Source organism: Lactuca saligna, chromosome 8 (assembly GCF_052625555.1).
Source record: "Lactuca saligna cultivar CGN05327 chromosome 8, ASM5262555v1, whole genome shotgun sequence".
Lineage (NCBI taxonomy): Eukaryota > Viridiplantae > Streptophyta > Magnoliopsida > Asterales > Asteraceae > Lactuca > Lactuca saligna.
This window is the reverse complement of record NC_136424.1, coordinates 105677170-105696314: the sequence shown is the minus strand read 5'-3', so window position 1 is coordinate 105696314 and position 19145 is coordinate 105677170. Positions and strand designations below refer to the sequence as shown.

Here is a 19145-nt window from a genome sequence, read left to right as displayed (position 1 = left end):
TATATGCTACTTTTTTTAATGCAAAGCATGACAACTTAAAAAAAAGATCGAAAAATAAACTAGATACTAATATAAATTGTAAAAGAGTTAGATGAAATGATGAAGCCATCTAACTAGATATTAATAAGTTAGATGAAATGATAAAAAATATTAAAAATAAGGACCTACTGTGGACCGTGGCGTATCCGCCAAGGGCTTAGGTAGGTCCTAGGACCTACCTAAGTTCTCAATTCCATTTACAATGTATATAATAGAAAAACTATGAACTATCTTAGAAAAAATAAAAGATCTACCTTGAGTTTGTTTGTTTTTTAATTCTTAAAAAGTCATTTTAAAAAGAGAAAAATGTAAGTTATTAGGGACAATTTGTTATTTTAAATTATGGGATTGATAACAAAAAGTTAATCACTTTTAATCGGCACTCTCAAAATATTAATAAATAAATAAGTTGCTCTAATAAAAAGAAGTTCACATGCCAAAGACTCTCACTCTCCGTTCGCCGTTTTATCAATAGACTAATAATCAACTACTTTCGTTAAACCGTACGAGTTTTTCAGTTATATTTCAATCGGTTTTTAAAATTTTTAATCGGTGGTGCTTGATCATTTTTAACTGATTGAACCGCTTCAGTTATTTTAAGGTACATGACCCAAACCAACCCGACCTCCAAAAAGGTTGTTGATTTTTTTTATTAGATTCACTTAATTTAGAAACCACATGATTTTTTGTTCTAGATTCGCCACTAAATGTGAACAAACTTAAAATTTTATTACGCCGTATTTAAACAGTTATAACAACCATATTTGTGTAATATGAAAAAAAAAAAAAAAAAAAAAAAAAAAAAAAAAAAAAACTAATATGAACAAATTTAAGATCTTATTACTCCTCTAGGCCATTAAGCCAATCTAAATCTAAATCTACATACACTCTATTATCCCTTGGTGTGGAAGGGTTGCATATTAGTTTTTTTTTTTTTTTAAATGGTTTTCGTACAACCTTAAACGTTTTTGTTTTACGAATTTCGTGTCCAGATTCAAATGAGAGTCCCACAATTTTATGTGTTATAAAATTCTATAAATATTTTATTTTACTTTTACAAATTTAGTCCCACAAATTCTATTTTGCTATAGTTTTTCCACAACTTATAATGATTTTATACAAACTTAGTCTAAAATCTATTTAGAAATTTTACTCAACTCTTTTTTATATGTTTTGTAACATTAATTTCATTTTCTTAAAAAAAAACATACTTTCTTAAAACAAGAAAACTTTTTAATTTATTAAAACTTTGTTTTTCATGGGTTTGTTTTTATAAACTTATTTTTTATAGCTGTTGTTTTACTACATGTTTTTAATATTTTTATTCGTTTTTTTATAGAACTATTGCTTTAATTTATTTATCTTTTGTTATTTTAAACCTTAGTTTCTTTACTAAAACAATTTTTATGCATGTTTTTACAATAATAATAATAATAATAATAATAATAATAATAATAATAATAATAATAATTATAATAATAAGAATAATAATAATTAAAATTTTAAAAATTTTGTTTTCCACCTTTTTGCATATTCGTATTCATATGTTGAATTGTAAAAACATATAAAATAATGTTTGACTACATATTCATTTTCACAAACTAAATGCTGATCTATATAATTAAATATAATATTAGTGACAACATAAAAGTGTACAATTTCATATATTAAACCTCAAAAAAAATACAATATTTATAAGAGAATGATGTGAAATTAATCCGTAAAAAAAAGGAAAGCCAAATATGTGATATCTCTCTAATATTTGATAATCTAAACATATATTTTATTTTAAAAATAAGTCTTAACATTATCTTGGCTAATGTGATAGAAATTTTTTTATCCCGTTTTTAAAACCTTCGCCAATTTGTAGTAGTTGTTTACCAAACGAATTTGAGTATAACATTTAGGAAATCTTTAAAAAAATCCTAATATTTTATCATAATTTACGAAAAAATTATCAAATTAAAATTTATTTACGAAAATAATGATTTAACCCATTTTTTCCAGTTTACCATTTTCATTACTTACATGGTTTCATTAAAATTTTATTATTTTATACTAATTTACGAATAAATCTCAAACTATGATTTAGTGATGATTTGACTTTTTTCCCTATAACATACGTTTTACTTGTTTGATTGCTAACCTGAACATCTAGTCAATAAATGAGCTGATAAGATGTTTTAGATTATATAATTTTATGTTTACCATTAAACTTGATATCTAAATGTGTTGTATATTTTTGGAATATAAAATGAATTCTACGAAGACTACAAAAGTATAAACAACTTCGTTATTTTTTACATTTATAAAAAATCTCAAATTATCTATCTAATCTTATGTAACTCAATATATTCATCTCATCGGACATCAACTCATTTCCTATTCTTTCTTCCTGGAAACACATATTTTATCGGTTTCATTACTGATTTAGATATATAATCATAAATGAGCCGATGAGATTGATATCATTATTTACAGTAAATATAGCATTATACAACTCATCCTATCCATCTTATTTAATGACCAGTGTCCAAATCAACCTATAAAATACATATTACATAGAAAAAAATGGTTAAATCATCACTAAATTTTAGTTTGTGACTTACTCATAAATTAAGATAAAATAATAAGATTTTAATAAACCAAGTAACTAATGAAACCAATAAACCAAAAATATGATCAAATCATCATTTTTACCCATAATTCATACTTTTTCGTAAAAAAAAAATTAATTTGTGATTTTTTCTTAAATTATGATAAAATATTATAACTTTTCTAGAGATTTCTCTAACATTTATTCATGATAAAATTGTATTCATTCATATAAATGATAAAATTGTATTCATTCATATAAATGGTAGGGGTAACGATTCAAAAACGAGAAAACAAAGAAAAGTGAAGAATTTATATGTAAATATAGAAGATAATGCCATTAAGTTTCACAAAAATGAAATAGAACTTCATAACAAACATAATAATTGTAAAAGTCGATTATCATTTGATGACATTGTGGTTTAACTAAAATACAAAAACAACGAACTTTTATATATTAATATTGTTAAATGCAAAAAATCACAAAATACTTCCATCCTAATATGATATCTATATCTTCTTATTACAACATTATATTTTGTAAATCTATCCAACTATAGCAATATCATCCAAATAAAACAATCTATCCAACTATAGCAATATCATCCAAATAAAACCCAATTATCATCTTTATATTTGATAAAATTTTCAAAATACAATACCCGATATAATCATAGAAAACAAACATATACAATAAGCCCAACTTTACACACAAACTACAACCAAATTTAGTAGATAATTACCGAATAAAACAAATAAAAACATTTTTGCTTGAATATTATGGTTACAACAATGGTGTTTTGGTTTGAAATTGTTATTATTAATTTATTTATTACTATTATTATTAACAATACAAATATTATTCTCAATCATAAGTGTGGGGGAGACCACTCCATAGAAGAAGCCTCCGTGGTCGATCAAGAAATCTTGCTTGCCACGCAGGTTCTTCACTCTCATAAACAAAACCACATTTCATATACAGATTCTTGGCCGCCTCATTGTCAACAGCAACATGCACATACAAATCACTAATCCCTATAATTTTCCCAAAATACCAGTATAAGTACAACTACAACTTGTCATGTTATGTACTACCACACCAAACCAGTACTACCAACCAACTATTATATCATTTACTGTACTGGTATGTCATGTCATGTACCGCATACCAAACCACCAACCAACTGGTATGTCATGTCATGTACTGCAAACCAGTACTACCAACGAACTATTATGTTATGTCCTTTAACACATATTAAATCAATATGTCATGTACCGCATCCCAAACCAGTACTACCAACTAATTACCAATTAATTTTGATGTTATGTCGTGTACTGGACAGACCAAATAAGGAAAGTGCGAAAGCAAAATGTTTTAAGAGATTTTTTACCCAAATCTTTAGCGACTAATTTTGATTTCTCAATGAGGATGAAAGCAATCCCATTCCTTTGGCATTCTTTGGCGACACATACGGTACTTAAATAGGCTCTAGCAAAATCGCCTCCGATTCCCTGTTTAGATCAAGAGTTTGGAGCAAAAATTTACCATAATAATTTTAGAACATATAAAAATTAGAGCTACTAATTGGGTGAAAAAAAGGTACTTTTGGCTTCATTCCTGTTATCTCATTAGGAAGGCTCATACACTGATTAACATCCAGACTACCAACAACTATTCGACCCTCTCCATTGGCTGAAAACTACACAAAATATGTTTCCAAAAGTTATATAAACAGATTTGGGATAAGAATGATTAAATAGAATGATCTTTTACCTTACATGAAGAGCGTAGTTCTTCTGGGAAACTGCTTGTTTGTGATAAGGGCAGTGTGGCATTGATGCAGCAGACCTTTTCACCTTCTTTAGTGCCAGAAAGACGTTCTTTTAAAGCTTCAAACTCACGTTCTGCTAAGTACTTTTTATGATCCTAATAGAACTTAAAATGGAGAAAAAAGCATCAGGATTGTTACATCAAATGCGAAAAAAGGGGGGGATTATCCACATTGAAATTGGAAATGGATTCCAGAAACGCAAGAAAATAACAAGAATTACAGATGTTTTATAGGGGTAGATCCATAATTCTGATGCTCATACACTTGATTCGAACCTAACGATTTGAAAGTTAGAAGACAACTAACAAAAGGATTTGTTCTATAAAGTCAAATGACTCGAATCTCAAATCTATCAATATTGAATTTAAATTTTACGATTTCAGATGATTGACTATATGCTCAAGCTTCTTTCTTCTTGAAATCAAACACCACACAAATGGTTAACGAAGAGAATGATCAATTTCGCATAGAATTCGATAACTATATACTACTTTACTCATAATATCATCAAGTATCATGTGCAGTGTAAGAACTAGATAAACCTAAAGGGGAAAAAAGGAGAATTACTACGGAAAAAACTGAGGTCAACTTCAACTCACTTCGATGCCAAAAGATGACTTGAAATCGTAGAAGGATCTCACTCGAAGAAGCGACGTGGCCCAAAGCTCGTCATCTGAACATGCTTCCTCTATCTTCAAAGCAGATTTATCGATCCTTATTCTCTCGACTTCCGAGCACAGCTCTTGCTGCTGTGAGGCAACCGTGCACCACCGTAGACTACCGCTATTACACCGTTTCCGATGTCCATTACGTCGACCGTTGACCGATTGTAATGGAAAACAGGTTGGCAATGTTAGAACCGCCATTTTTCTATCCTATCTCTCTCTTCACTGACAGAGCGCGCCATTGGTAGTTGGAACGTTGAAGTTATCTTCAGAGGAGCGCCTAGAGAGATGGGCCTTCATATGGGCCAAGGCCCGTTATATTGATGGATGGACCGAGAAATGTAACATTGGAATTAAGCTTAATCATAGAAACCGGTTCGAGCTCCATATAGGCCCAGGCTGGACCGGTCTTGCACAACCTATTTCAAGGAGGAGAATTTTGTACCAATTAGCTTTGTATGTGGCATCTATCAAAATAGTATGTAGAAATATATGTATGCCACATCTCCAATAATCTTGTGAGAAAAAACAAATTTTGAAGTTTCGTTCGTTGATATATCTATATCTGGACCACTGTAGTAGATATAATTATTTTTATCCAACAAAATTTTAACAAACTTACATTTGATTTTTCATGTTATTTTTCTTCCTCCTAAATTTTTCGCATGCATTATATATTTATATATAGTTGAGAGAATAGATAAATTTTTTATATTTTTCTTCTTAAATATAGATCATATATATCATGGTTTCATATTTTATTTTTCTTATCAAATCGTTCACTAATCAGGTTTCATTTTCAGAAAGACATTTTTGATATTGATTATCTTTTAAATATACAGTGTGCTTGTGATTATGTATTTTACAAATGGTTTTTAATGACCAACAATTATCTCTTGAAAAATAATTGTCTTTCAGTTCAAATCAACAACTTATTTTTTGATGCCAGTAATTTTTTTTGGATATATTTTTTTTTATTTTTATATGTACCACCACGATCGCACTAAAAAAAATATTTAACTTAGCAATTGATCTTTTTATTACAATAACATAACTAAGTTTGTGTCACGTATTTTGCATCCAATCTATTAACTGTTAACAATATATATATATATATAATAACAATAGAAAATACATAAAACTAAAATAAAAACCCTAAGAATATATTAAAAAATAGATTGATATATCTAATCTTTTTTCGACTTTATCAAGTTAAAAGTCAGCTATTTTTTTATATAAAATCACTAAAAAAAAATTTTTTTTTTGGTTACTTTTTTAGCAATTATGTTCCAAACTTTCGATTTTTAGCCCTGTAAAAAAACAAAAGATTAGATATCTTAAAGTATTTGTTTCCTACATATTTCTATTGATTTTTTAGGTTTTAGGATTTTCAAACCTTTATGCATTTTCTATGTCCTATATATATATATATATATATATATATATATATATATATATATATTATCATATAGTAAACTTATTAATTAACCATACTAATAAATCTAAAACTTTACACCATGTTAGTTTCAAGTTCTGATGTGTCACTGATTGTGACATTCTCAACTTTACCGCTAATTAAAAACTTTTTCTTTAAAACATTATTAATGTGAAACGATATCAATATAAAAAGCATTTCTGAATAAACGTTTTTCACTAGTATTCAAAAGTTTGAGATGTCATAACCAATACAAAAACATAAGCATAAACTAGTCTTTACAGACCTTACATCAGATTATTTGATGACCTAAATCTCCTTAAATCCCTCCGCATATCCAAACATCAATATATCTATGAACATTCATATTGTTACCTATGATACAAAGAAACTGAGTGGATCAGGCTTGGGACCCTGGTGAGAACATAGGGTTTTCAAACCACAATATTATAATTAATTTTTATTAATTATATATTTCGCATCAAACAAATAATCTGATTACTTATTCTCGTTATTCTCACTCTATGATCCAAAAGTGGTGATCTCGTGGGACCTATCTTAAGGATCACTGAGTAGACCATACCACTTAGGGGATTCCATACCCGCATGAATGTATAGTTCATTAACATCTACAGGTTATAGACTTGCCCATGTATGGTTCATTTATCACCTACAGATCGAAGACCTGCTTGTGGTGGTCCGTCTAACATTTACAAGTTGTAGACCTGCCCATGTTTGGCTTATTAACACCTACAGGTAGTAAACATGTCTGTGTATGACTTATAAACACTTATTGGTTGCAATCATGTCCATGTTTCACCATACTTGTCTAGAATAGTTTGTGGTCGTCCTCAATACCCTACTAGATGACAGTATTATAAAAGTCATGGACTCTCGTTGTTATTTTCATCCCTCATCAGCCTTCACTACCCAATATATTATAAGTATGAAAATGCGTATAAGGCTAAATAAAAAAAATCATACCATATTGATTCATCTAATAGAAAATATCTTAAACGCAAATAATAAGAACATATAGCATTTAATTATCTAAATACTTCATATTTATGCGTAAGATGAAAGTAACTATGCACTCATTTGTTAAAGTGGATGCCTTGTGATTTGGGCAACGCTTCGCCTAGCATCTTAGTTTTTCCTTTGATATAACCTAGATATATACATCACTAAGTCTTAGTTTTATATTTATGGTGACTAATGATAGTCTAGATTCCTCAATAATTACAGTGTCTACATCAAGATCTATCTACTAAGGAATAATTAGGTAAGATCATACTGGAGATAGGGTCCATTTAGTATACAAAGTATACTATTTGGAAATCACATTTTAAAAACCTCACTTAATCTAGCATAGACATCATTCCCTAAGTAGATCAGTCAGCATTATGACTTGGAATCACTAATAAATTTGATTTATAGATTCATAATAATGACTATGAATATAAATATAAATTACACTTGAAGCATAGTAAGTTCAACTTAACTTACATAAATTTTAGCGAAAACCGGGAAATTACGCGGGCAGTACTCCGACCCGAAAGCTTCTTTTCTTTGGGCTCCTAGATATCTCAGAGAGTCACTAAAGTACTCCAAAAGCTAAGAAAAATCAGATTCTAAAGAAGAAAAATGATTCAAAGAGAAAAGATGTGAAAGGTATGAGTAATGGTTGAAAAATGAATTCTATGTATAGGCGTACATGGTGCGCGCCACACATACTTCTAAGGCATGTCGCACCTATAGGTGACGCAGTTCCATCCGCTTTTCGCTACATGTTAGATGTTGGTTCGTCTACATCCGCCTCTTCTAAAAGCTACCATGTATCATCATTTTATGGTGCTACGTGTCCAAATATCATGGTGCAACATCACCTTGTATCAAGGAAGAACCAACCGCCTGACATCACCACGTGGCACCTCCTAATGTTGCCGCATCATCAGGCCAGGTAAATTCTCGTAGATCTTCGGATGGTCATAACTTTAGCATACGAGCTCCATTTTCGATGTTCTTTATAACTTCGAAATTCTCTCAACGAGCTCTACAACTTTCATTTAGATCCTAATAGCTAATTCTTTCTCCATTAAAAATTCATATTTTTATAGAGATTAGATTGTTAAAGTCCGTCCGAAAGTCATAACTCTTTCATACGAACTTCGTTCTCGATTGTCTTTATATCGACGAGTTAATATTTACAAGATCTTCAATTCTTTGTACATTGTTTTGCCTATAACTCAACCGATTTTAATTTCAATTTTTATGTCCATACTACTATGCGAAAACTTTGAAAAATTATAACTTCCTCATATGAAGTTAGATTTAGGCATTTTATATGTATGGTATCGCTTTTACGATTATTACGACTTTTGATTCGGTTACTAAGGCTAATAAGCAACCTATCTTTGATTTACTTTTTATGACGTGCATAGTTGTGTCGGGTTGATCACGAAGCTTCGAAGAAGCATAACTTCTTGATAAGAAGTTGGATTTAAGAGCTCCTTATATCCATAAGACGGTCTTTATGACTACTACATCTTTAGCTATGGTTATTTACTATATCTTGAATGTTTAGATCAAATCTATGGGTGTTACGCTAATGTAGTAAGTATTTTCAGTATTATCACCTTGAGGTGCAATGTTTGTGTAAATATAATTAGCTTGATCAATGCATACAAATATGAATCTGCAAAACATAATATCTATGTAATATCAAACACAATGTGTCTGGTGAGTTATTCTTCTGTCTTTTTTTATCTTTTATCTTCCTTCTCTATCTTATACTCTGACATATAACTATATTGTTATTCTTATCATCCATCTATCTCTTCTATCTTTCTTTTTCTACTCTTTCTTATCTCATCTATATCTTTCTCTGTCACCTACTTTGTTTCTCATACTCTTCTCTTAGCCTTTTCTTAGGATCTTCTCATATTCTAGTCATAATCTATCTTCATCTCTAACATTGTCCCTTCTATATTTATCTCTTCTCACCTCTTCTATATGCTCTAACTATTAGCATGCCTTCATATGCTATGCTTATTATTCATCTCTCTCTATTCTCAACTCTAATGCCTCAACATTCTTTTCTCATCTAGACCTAACTGTCACATCTAATACTCTAATCTTCTTTAATCTTCTCATTGAGGATTACTGGCGGGGGTCAGGGTGGAGCAGAGCCTTCGAGGGCTCAGGGACGTGCCTTCCAGCTTACAGCAGTGGAGACCAGGACAGCACCAAATGCGGCTGCTGGTATCTTTCTATCTTGTATCTTATTAATTATGATGATATTGTGAATTCTATTCCATCCCTTTATGAATTTGTCATAGCAACATAGGATACTTTGAGGAAATTAGTATCGAGGGGTTGTAGATAGTTAGTATCCAAGGGTGTTGGTGATCAAAAGTTAGGATCTCTGTTCCAGGGCTAGTTGTTGTAAACCGGAGATACAGAAGTGTTTAGATGAAATTTGGGTTTCTTTTGAAGCTTGGTTGCACCATGATGGAAAGGTTGTTTTGTGGAGGTTGTTCACTCCAGGGTTAAGCGATCCATAGATAAGAATGATAAGAACCAGTTGTTAGAATAGTGTCTAAGGCTGCAACTATATTAGGCAAGTATTTGATCCGGTTGTGCATGGTCCTTTTGGGTTGCCTTCACCATAGCAACTTGATGGATGATTTGTTAAGAGAGAGTAAATATTATAAGGAATAATATATGGTTATTTGATTAATATAAGTCATAGATTAATTGGAATTAATTTGGTGACTTAAAGAGATTAATTAAATAAGAGGGTATAAACTGTCAATTGTTTGATAGTTACACTTTAGACTATAAATCCTTATCCTAGATAGGATGGACGATTTCTAGGGCTTGGATAAGCCAAAATCGTCCATAGGGTTATCAAGGAAAGGATATGGATCAACTTAAAGTCTAAGTTATCCAATTAGGGTTTAGGTTGTAACCCTTAAGGAGTCTACAAGTATAAATAGACCCTAGGGGTGAGGGAATTCGACACACCATCTAAAGTAGAGATACTCTGGCCGAATTCCTCCCTTCTCCTCTCTCCTAAATCATCTTGCTTGCTATTGGTGTTTGTAAGCCATTAGAGGAGTGACATTTGTGACTCTAGAAGCTCCAAGACAACAAGATCAACAAGGAATCCAAAGGTATGATTCTAGATCTATTTCAATGTTGTTATTTAAACCTAATTAGTCATTTGAAGTCTTGGATTCAAAGCATGTTTAATTAGAAAGCCTAGATCCAAGCATTAGGGTTTTGCATGCGCACATAGGAAAGTTCTTATGGCTAAAACCCATCAGTGGTATCAGAGCCTAGCTTGGTTTTCTTTAAATTGTTGCTTGATTAACTGAAACAAACCTGCAAAATTCGATTTTGGGTTTATGAGTCATGTACTCGGCGAGTTCCAAAGTGGACTCGGCGAGTAGGCCTGTACTCGGCGAGTCCGAGCGTCTGGATTAGGCAAAACCGGGATTTTTCCATGTTTATCTTATGGAAACTTACCTTAATCATATTAGATCAACCCTAATCCGATTTTTGATATATATGACTATTATCTTGATCAAATTAAAGATATTTATCATCTAATAAAATATTTAATTTCCTTATGTGATAAATGATTAGTTATGTTGATAATTATCTTAAAAGAAATCATGAATAAATCAAATAAAGATAATTAGGATATTAATTGTTAATTGGAATTATTTGTTATTTGATCCTTCATGTTTTAAATGTTTAAAACCTACCCTAAAGTTTTGAAATTTATATTTGTGATTAAAACGTTTTAATTTAGACAACTTAAATTTCAAACCCTAGATTTTAAAAGGTTTTAAAATACAACCCTATACTAATATGATATTACTAGAATAATATATATGTATAACTAAATGCTAGTCTTACCGTTAGTAGGCCTCATTCACGAAGCCGATCTATAAGGTGGGTATAAGGTTGCGGCCTATAAAATGGCGCTTAATGGGTGTACACTCACACCCACCGCTTGCTTGATTGGTGGAGGGTCGTTAGCCGAACGGGTAGGATAGGGCAATCTCATCCTCTCATTAAAAGTATAATAAGAAATACAAAGTAACTACACGTTTTAAAAAATTTCCCAATCTTAGTTACTTTAGGAAAAGTGAATTGATGCAATCCCATGAAATTACACTTTGCACCTTGCTAAGAAGTTAGTGGAGCGTGTGTGGTTTACCGGCACACTAATTGGTTCTAAGCGAAGGTGGCAAAGGGTGATTCATTGTTTATCATAGTTCGATGGAGCGTGTGTGGTTTACCGGCACATCGAATAGGTGATCATTACAATGAAGGCACCATGTGAATTTGCATGGTAATTCACACCCGCTTTGTGATCCTCGGCATCCCAGTCACAAACGAGAGGGGCATATCGAGATTTAAACATGCCATTGAATAGTTCAATGAATCTCATCCGAACCTAGGAATTCTCAAAAACACTTAGGACTAATAGTTTAAGTTTTGTAATGGAGAATTAGTGAATCGTCATTCACTTACCTTCAATTTATTTGCATGTTAGATTACGACATCTCTTTTCTAGTATGTAAATGTTATTGTTGGATCCTAGCCCTAATTTTTCTTATTGGGTGATAATTAGGGATTCTTATTCTAATCTATATTTGTCCTTTTCTAATTGAAGATGTCGAACGCAAACAACGTTGCTGCTAGTTCTTTCACGTTGATGAGCCTTTGCCAAAAGGTCACCTTCGATGGAACGAACTTTAGCGAATGGATAAGATACATTCGCACCATTGCTCGCTATGAGGATAAAGAGTATGTCCTCGATGAAAAGCTCGAGAAAATCAACCCCGAAGTTGCTACTCCCGAAGAAATCACCGCCTTTGAAACTCATGAGCGAGATGCAACGAAGGTACATTGCATCATGATCGCCACCATGAACTCCGAATTCCAAAAGTCCTACGAGGACATGTATCCATACGAGATGCATCAAGACTTGTTGTAGAGATACCACCAAAACGCGAGACAAGAGCGTTATGAGATTTTCACTAACATGATCTCCGCTAAGATGGGTCATGGAGAATCTCTTACCGTGCACCTGCAAAAGATGCAAAGGTATGTCGACCGCCTTCGCAAGTTAAATGTTGACTTCGGTGAAGACTTGGCGATCGACATGGTGCTTCACTCTTTGCCTCCAATGTACAACCAATTTAGGATGACCTACCACATGAATAAAGAAGAGGTCACCCTAAGCAAACTCCAAGGTCTCTTGAGGGTCGCTGAGAGCAACTTCAAGGACAAGTCTGTTGCACCAACTCCCAATCCGTCCGCTGCTCCTGTCTTGGCTATTGGTCAAGGGAAGGGAAAGAAGAGGAAAGCTTCATCGAATAACTATCGCAAGGTGAAAGCCCGAGATGGTGCCTCTTCTAGTGGGACCAAAGTTGATCCCGCTAAGCCCTGCTCCAACCCAAAGGAGGCAGAGTGCCACCACTGCCACAAGATAGGACATTGGAAGAGAAGCTTCCCGGATTACCTGCAAGCGATCAAGGAAGGAAAGATCAAGCCATCTTTCGCAGGTATATACACAATCAAATCTAACGATTCTAATCATGCTATTTCTTGGGTTCTTGATACCGGTTATGGTTATCACATTTGTTCTAATGTGCATGGACTAAGAAGAAGTAGGGATGTAGAGCAAGGAAGGATCAATCTAATCATGGGGAACAGAAGATCGTCGCCTGTGACCAAGATTGGAGTGTATTCTTTAGTGCTTAGGAATAGTTTGGTTTTAGATTTGAACAATTGTTGCTATTCGCCAGAAATGGCTAGAAACATCATTTCATTTCATGGTTTATATAGACAAGGATTTAGATTTTCTTTTAATAATGAGAATGGTTCTATTTTGACTTATCTAAATGGTGTCTTTTACTTTGAAGCTATACCATGTAATGGAATATATGAAACTGTTATGATTGTTGATAACTTAGGAAATGATGTTTTGAATATTGATTCTTCCACTAGTATGGATAAATCATCCTTGTGGCATTGCCGTCTTGGACATGTCAACAAGAAACGCATAGCCCAACTCCAAAAGGATGGAGTGTTGGAGTCATTCGACCTTAGGGAAGATGACACATGCGAGTCTTGTTTACTTGGAAAGATGACTAAGTCACCCTTCACGAGTACTTGTGAAAGGGGTGAGGGGCTATTGGACCTAATACATACCGATGTATGTGGACCCTTTAGATCAACCACGAAGGATGGGAACCGCTTCTATGTGACTTTTACCGATGACTATAGTAGATATGGGTATATCTACTTAATCAAGCAAAAGTCAGACACCTTTGAAAAGTTCAAAGAGTTCAAGAATGAAGTGGAGAATCAATTGGGCAGGAAAATCAAGATGCTTCGATCTAATCGAGGAGGAGAGTACCTAAGTCTTGAATTCCACGATTATCTCAAGGAGTGTGGAATAGTTTCGCAATTGACGCCTCCTAGGACACCGCAGTTGAATGGTGTGGCAGAAAGGCGTAATCGGACCTTATTGGATATGGTTCGCTCTATGATAAGTCGTGCTTCACTACCTATCTTCTTTTAGGGGTATTCCTTAGAGACTGCCGCCCATATCCTTAACCGAGTCCCTACTAAGAAGGTTGCCAAAACACCTCACGAGATGTGGACAGGGAAAGCTCCCTCGTTGGCACATATCAAGGTTTGGGGTTGCGTGGCTTTCGTAAGACGAGATACTCACGACAAGCTTGAACCTCGAAGTGAGCGATGTATTTTCGTCGGCTACCCGCAAACATCCTTTGGATATCTCTTCTATAGACCGAAAGACAATGTTGTCTTTGTTGCGAGGAGAGGAGTTTTCCGAGAGCGAGAACTCATAAGCCAAGGAGACAGTGGGAGGCAAATCGAACTTGAAGAGATTCAAGAGTCGATAGATGAAGGAACCTCTACCGCTGGCATTCAACCCGAGGAGGAAACTCCGGTTGAACCGATTGACGAATCCTTACCTCTCAGACGTTCCGATAGAGTTAGAGTTCATCCCCAGTTTTATGGTTTTCATATTACTACCGAAGGGGACACGTATATTAGTGATGGTACACTAGTAAATCTTGATGAACCTAATAGCTATAAGGAAGCCATGGCAGGCCCGGAGTCTGCGAAATGGAAAGAGGCAATGGATAGCGAGATCCAATCCATGTACGATAACCATGTTTGGAATTTGGTTGATTATGTGCCCGAACGTAAGACCATTGGGTGCAAATGGATCTTCAAAAAGAAGACCGACGTGGATGGGAACGTACACACATATAAGGCGCGATTGGTCGCGAAGGGCTTTACTCAAACTCCCGGAGTTGACTATGATGAGACCTTCTCACCAGTTGCGAAGATTAAATCTATTAGAGTGATGCTAGCAATTGCCGTATTTCATGATTATGAGATTTGGCAAATGGATGTCAAGACCGCTTTCCTTAACGGAAAGTTGGCTGAGGATGTTTACATGGCTCAGCCAGAGGGGTTTGTGGATCCGAAGCATCCGAATAGAGTGTGTAAGCTTGAGAAGTCCATTTATGGACTTAAGCAAGCGTCTCGTAGATGGAATCTTTGCTTCGATGAGAAAGTCAAAGAGTTTGGATTTGTACGAAGCGAAGACGAATCTTGTGTATATGTCAAAGCCAGTGGGAGTATAGTAAGCTTTCTCGTTCTATATGTCGATGACATATTACTCATAGGAAACAACATCCCGACTTTGCAGGAAGTCAAGTCCTGGCTCGGGAAGTGTTTCGCTATGAAGGACCTCGGAGAGGCTTCTTACATTTTGGGAATAAGGATAGTAAGAGAAAGAAGTAAGAGACTAACTGGACTTAGTCAGAATACTTACTTAGAGAAGGTACTAAAACGTTTTAGTATGGAAAACTCAATGAAGGGAGAATTACCGATACAAGGAAATGCCAAGCTGAGTAAGACTCAAAGTCCGAGTACCGAAGCTGAGATAGCAGAAATGAGCCGAGTACCATACGCTTCCGCAGTTGGCTCAATCATGTACGCTATGACTTGTACTCGCCCTGATGTAGCCTTCGCTTTGAGCATGGTTAGCAGATATCAAGGGAACCCTGGCAAAGCACATTGGATTGCGGTGAAGAACATCCTTAAGTACCTTCGGAGGACGAAAGAATGGTTCTTAGTCCTTGGAGGGAGTGATGACTTGAAGGTGCGAGGGTATAGTGACGCCAGCTTTCAGACCGACAGGGACAACTACCGTTCACATTCGGGCTGGGTCTTTACCCTAAATGGAGGAGCAGTGACATGGAAAAGTTCCAAGCAGGAAACCGTAGCTGATTCAACGTGCGAATCAGAGTACATCGCAGCGAGCGAAGCGTCGAAGGAGGCAATATGGCTAAAGAACTTCATTGGTGATCTTGGAGTTGTGCCGGCCATAAAGGAGCCCATGGAGATTTTCTGTGATAACGAAGGTGCGGTTGCCTTGACCAAGGAACCGAGGGATCATGGTAGATCTCGACATATCGACAGAAAATATCACTTCATTAGACATCGTGTAGAAGAAGGACAACTCGTAGTGAAGAGGATATCATCAGAAGATAACCCAGCAGATCCGCTTACGAAGGGACTGAGTAGGGTTAAGCACTTGCAGCATGCTAGGAGTATTGGGCTGAAGGATGATATTAGTATAGATTAGATAGTATTAGAAACGTATAATAGATAAATGTAATTAACATTTGATGATTAAATAAAGGAGTTTTATTTATGAGTAAAGTTACTGTCACATGTTAATTGTTTAACTATTGTTTCACTTTGCATGTTTTGACTTCCAGAATAATTGAGTTTATTAGGAATAATCGAATTATTCAAATGATCCACAATCGTTCATATGTTGGGAGTAGATATGAATGAAGATTGTCATGAATTGGTATGTAGAATGTCTAAATGGTGTTAGACATAGCAAGGGTTGCTGCAACGTTCATGAGTGCTTATGAACTGGTTTTGAGCATTGGAATAAACCCGCGCTTGCTGGAATCACTTTATGGAATACGATATAAAAGGTGATCGCAAGATGATAATATCATATAGTCTTAAAACCTAGATATATGGTTTATTATTTGTTAATTGATTGTACATTGATAATGCGAAAACGCATCAGTAACTTGGTGTTATAAAACGCATTGTTGTGTATAGTTAGTTAATGAATAAGTAAATGCATATAAGTCGAAGTTTATCTGTAAATTTTATCCTGAGAGGGTAGAAGAGATATCTTGGCCGCTCGATGATTTGATTTGACTTATGTGTCGGGCCCGGTCAGAACTGAATTGATGTGTTTGATTAAGTTCTATGTCAAATAAATCGGAGATCGAGAAATTAAGTGCTTGACTAACCATTCCATAGGATTGTCGGCATGATATCTAACAGAGGACTGTACGATCCCTTATCTAAAGGACAAGATTGATTAGATCAGAGTTGACAGCGTCTTTGAGAGCTACGATTGCAAACCGAATTGTACTTGTATAGTTACTAGACTTATCCAAGTGGGAGACTGTTGGAATAGTGTCTAAGGCTGCAACTATATTAGGCAAGTATTTGATCCGGTTGTGCATGGTCCTTTTGGGTTGCCTTCACCATAGCAACTTGATGGATGATTTGTTAAGAGAGAGTAAATATTATAAGGAATAATATATGGTTATTTGATTAATATAAGTCATAGATTAATTGGAATTAATTTGGTGACTTAAAGAGATTAATTAAATAAGAGGGTATAAACTGTCAATTGTTTGATAGTTACACTTTAGACTATAAATCCTTATCCTAGATAGGATGGACGATTTCTAGGGCTTGGATAAGCCAAAATCGTCCATAGGGTTATCAAGGAAAGGATATGGATCAACTTAAAGTCTAAGTTATCCAATTAGGGTTTAGGTTGTAACCCTTAAGGAGTCTACAAGTATAAATAGACCCTAGGGGTGAGGGAATTCGACACACCATCTAAAGTAGAGATACTCTGGCCGAATTCCTCCCTTCTCCTCTCTCCTAAATCATCTTGCTTGCTATTGGTGTTTGTAAGCCATTAGAGGAGTGACATTTGTGACTCTAGAAGCTCCAAGACAACAAGATCAACAAGGAATCCAAAGGTATGATTCTAGATCTATTTCAATGTTGTTATTTAAACCTAATTAGTCATTTGAAGTCTTGGATTCAAAGCATGTTTAATTAGAAAGCCTAGATCCAAGCATTAGGGTTTTGCATGCGCACATAGGAAAGTTCTTATGGCTAAAACCCATCAGTGGTATCAGAGCCTAGCTTGGTTTTCTTTAAATTGTTGCTTGATTAACTGAAACAAACCTGCAAAATTCGATTTTGGGTTTATGAGTCATGTACTCGGCGAGTTCCAAAGTGGACTCGGCGAGTAGGCCTGTACTCGGCGAGTCCGAGCGTCTGGATTAGGCAAAACCGGGATTTTTCCATGTTTATCTTATGGAAACTTACCTTAATCATATTAGATCAACCCTAATCCGATTTTTGATATATATGACTATTATCTTGATCAAATTAAAGATATTTATCATCTAATAAAATATTTAATTTCCTTATGTGATAAATGATTAATTATGTTGATAATTATCTTAAAAGAAATCATGAATAAATCAAATAAAGATAATTAGGATATTAATTGTTAATTGGAATTATTTGTTATTTGATCCTTCATGTTTTAAATGTTTAAAACCTACCCTAAAGTTTTGAAATTTATATTTGTGATTAAAACGTTTTAATTTAGACAACTTAAATTTCAAACCCTAGATTTTAAAAGGTTTTAAAATACAACCCTATACTAATATGATATTACTAGAATAATATATATGTATAACTAAATGCTAGTCTTACCGTTAGTAGGCCTCATTCACGAAGCCGATCTATAAGGTGGGTATAAGGTTGCGGCCTATAAAATGGCGCTTAATGGGTGTACACTCACACCCACCGCTTGCTTGATTGGTGGAGGGTCGTTAGCCGAACGGGTAGGATAGGGCAATCTCATCCTCTCATTAAAAGTATAATAAGAAATACAAAGTAACTACACGTTTTAAAAAATTTCCCAATCTTAGTTACTTTAGGAAAAGTGAATTGATGCAATCCCATGAAATTACACTTTGCACCTTGCTAAGAAGTTAGTGGAGCGTGTGTGGTTTACCGGCACACTAATTGGTTCTAAGCGAAGGTGGCAAAGGGTGATTCATTGTTTATCATAGTTCGATGGAGCGTGTGTGGTTTACCGGCACATCGAATAGGTGATCATTACAATGAAGGCACCATGTGAATTTGCATGGTAATTCACACCCGCTTTGTGATCCTCGGCATCCCAGTCACAAACGAGAGGGGCATATCGAGATTTAAACATGCCATTGAATAGTTCAATGAATCTCATCCGAACCTAGGAATTCTCAAAAACACTTAGGACTAATAGTTTAAGTTTTGTAATGGAGAATTAGTGAATCGTCATTCACTTACCTTCAATTTATTTGCATGTTAGATTACGACATCTCTTTTCTAGTATGTAAA

At 34.3% G+C, this 19145-nt stretch overlaps 1 protein-coding gene across 1 annotated transcript; it reads right to left on the bottom strand.

The window, feature by feature from the left end:
- Nucleotides 1-3381: 3381 nt before the first annotated feature.
- Nucleotides 3382-5381, bottom strand: LOC145012701 (Acyl-CoA N-acyltransferases (NAT) superfamily protein). Its single transcript, XM_078971494.1, has 5 exons — nucleotides 5066-5381; nucleotides 4409-4561; nucleotides 4239-4334; nucleotides 4026-4146; nucleotides 3382-3669 (listed from the first exon to the last, which is right to left on the bottom strand). Exons 1-5 carry the CDS (start codon nucleotides 5330-5332, stop codon nucleotides 3500-3502), a joined length of 807 nt encoding a protein of 268 aa, XP_078827620.1. The 5' UTR covers nucleotides 5333-5381; the 3' UTR covers nucleotides 3382-3499.
- Nucleotides 5382-19145: the final 13764 nt, after the last annotated feature.

Excerpts from the sequence above, each read along its gene's own strand:
- LOC145012701 (XM_078971494.1), bottom strand. The coding sequence starts at position 5,332 with ATGGCGGTTCTAACATTGCCAACCTGTTTTCCATTACAATCGGTCAAC. Across the intron at positions 4,562-5,065 it reads AGTCATCTTTTGGCATCGAA|GATCATAAAAAGTACTTAGC; the intron begins GTGAGTTGAAGT and ends AAGTTCTATTAG. Across the intron at positions 3,670-4,025 it reads ATTAGTCGCTAAAGATTTGG|GGATTAGTGATTTGTATGTG; the intron begins GTAAAAAATCTC and ends GGAAAATTATAG.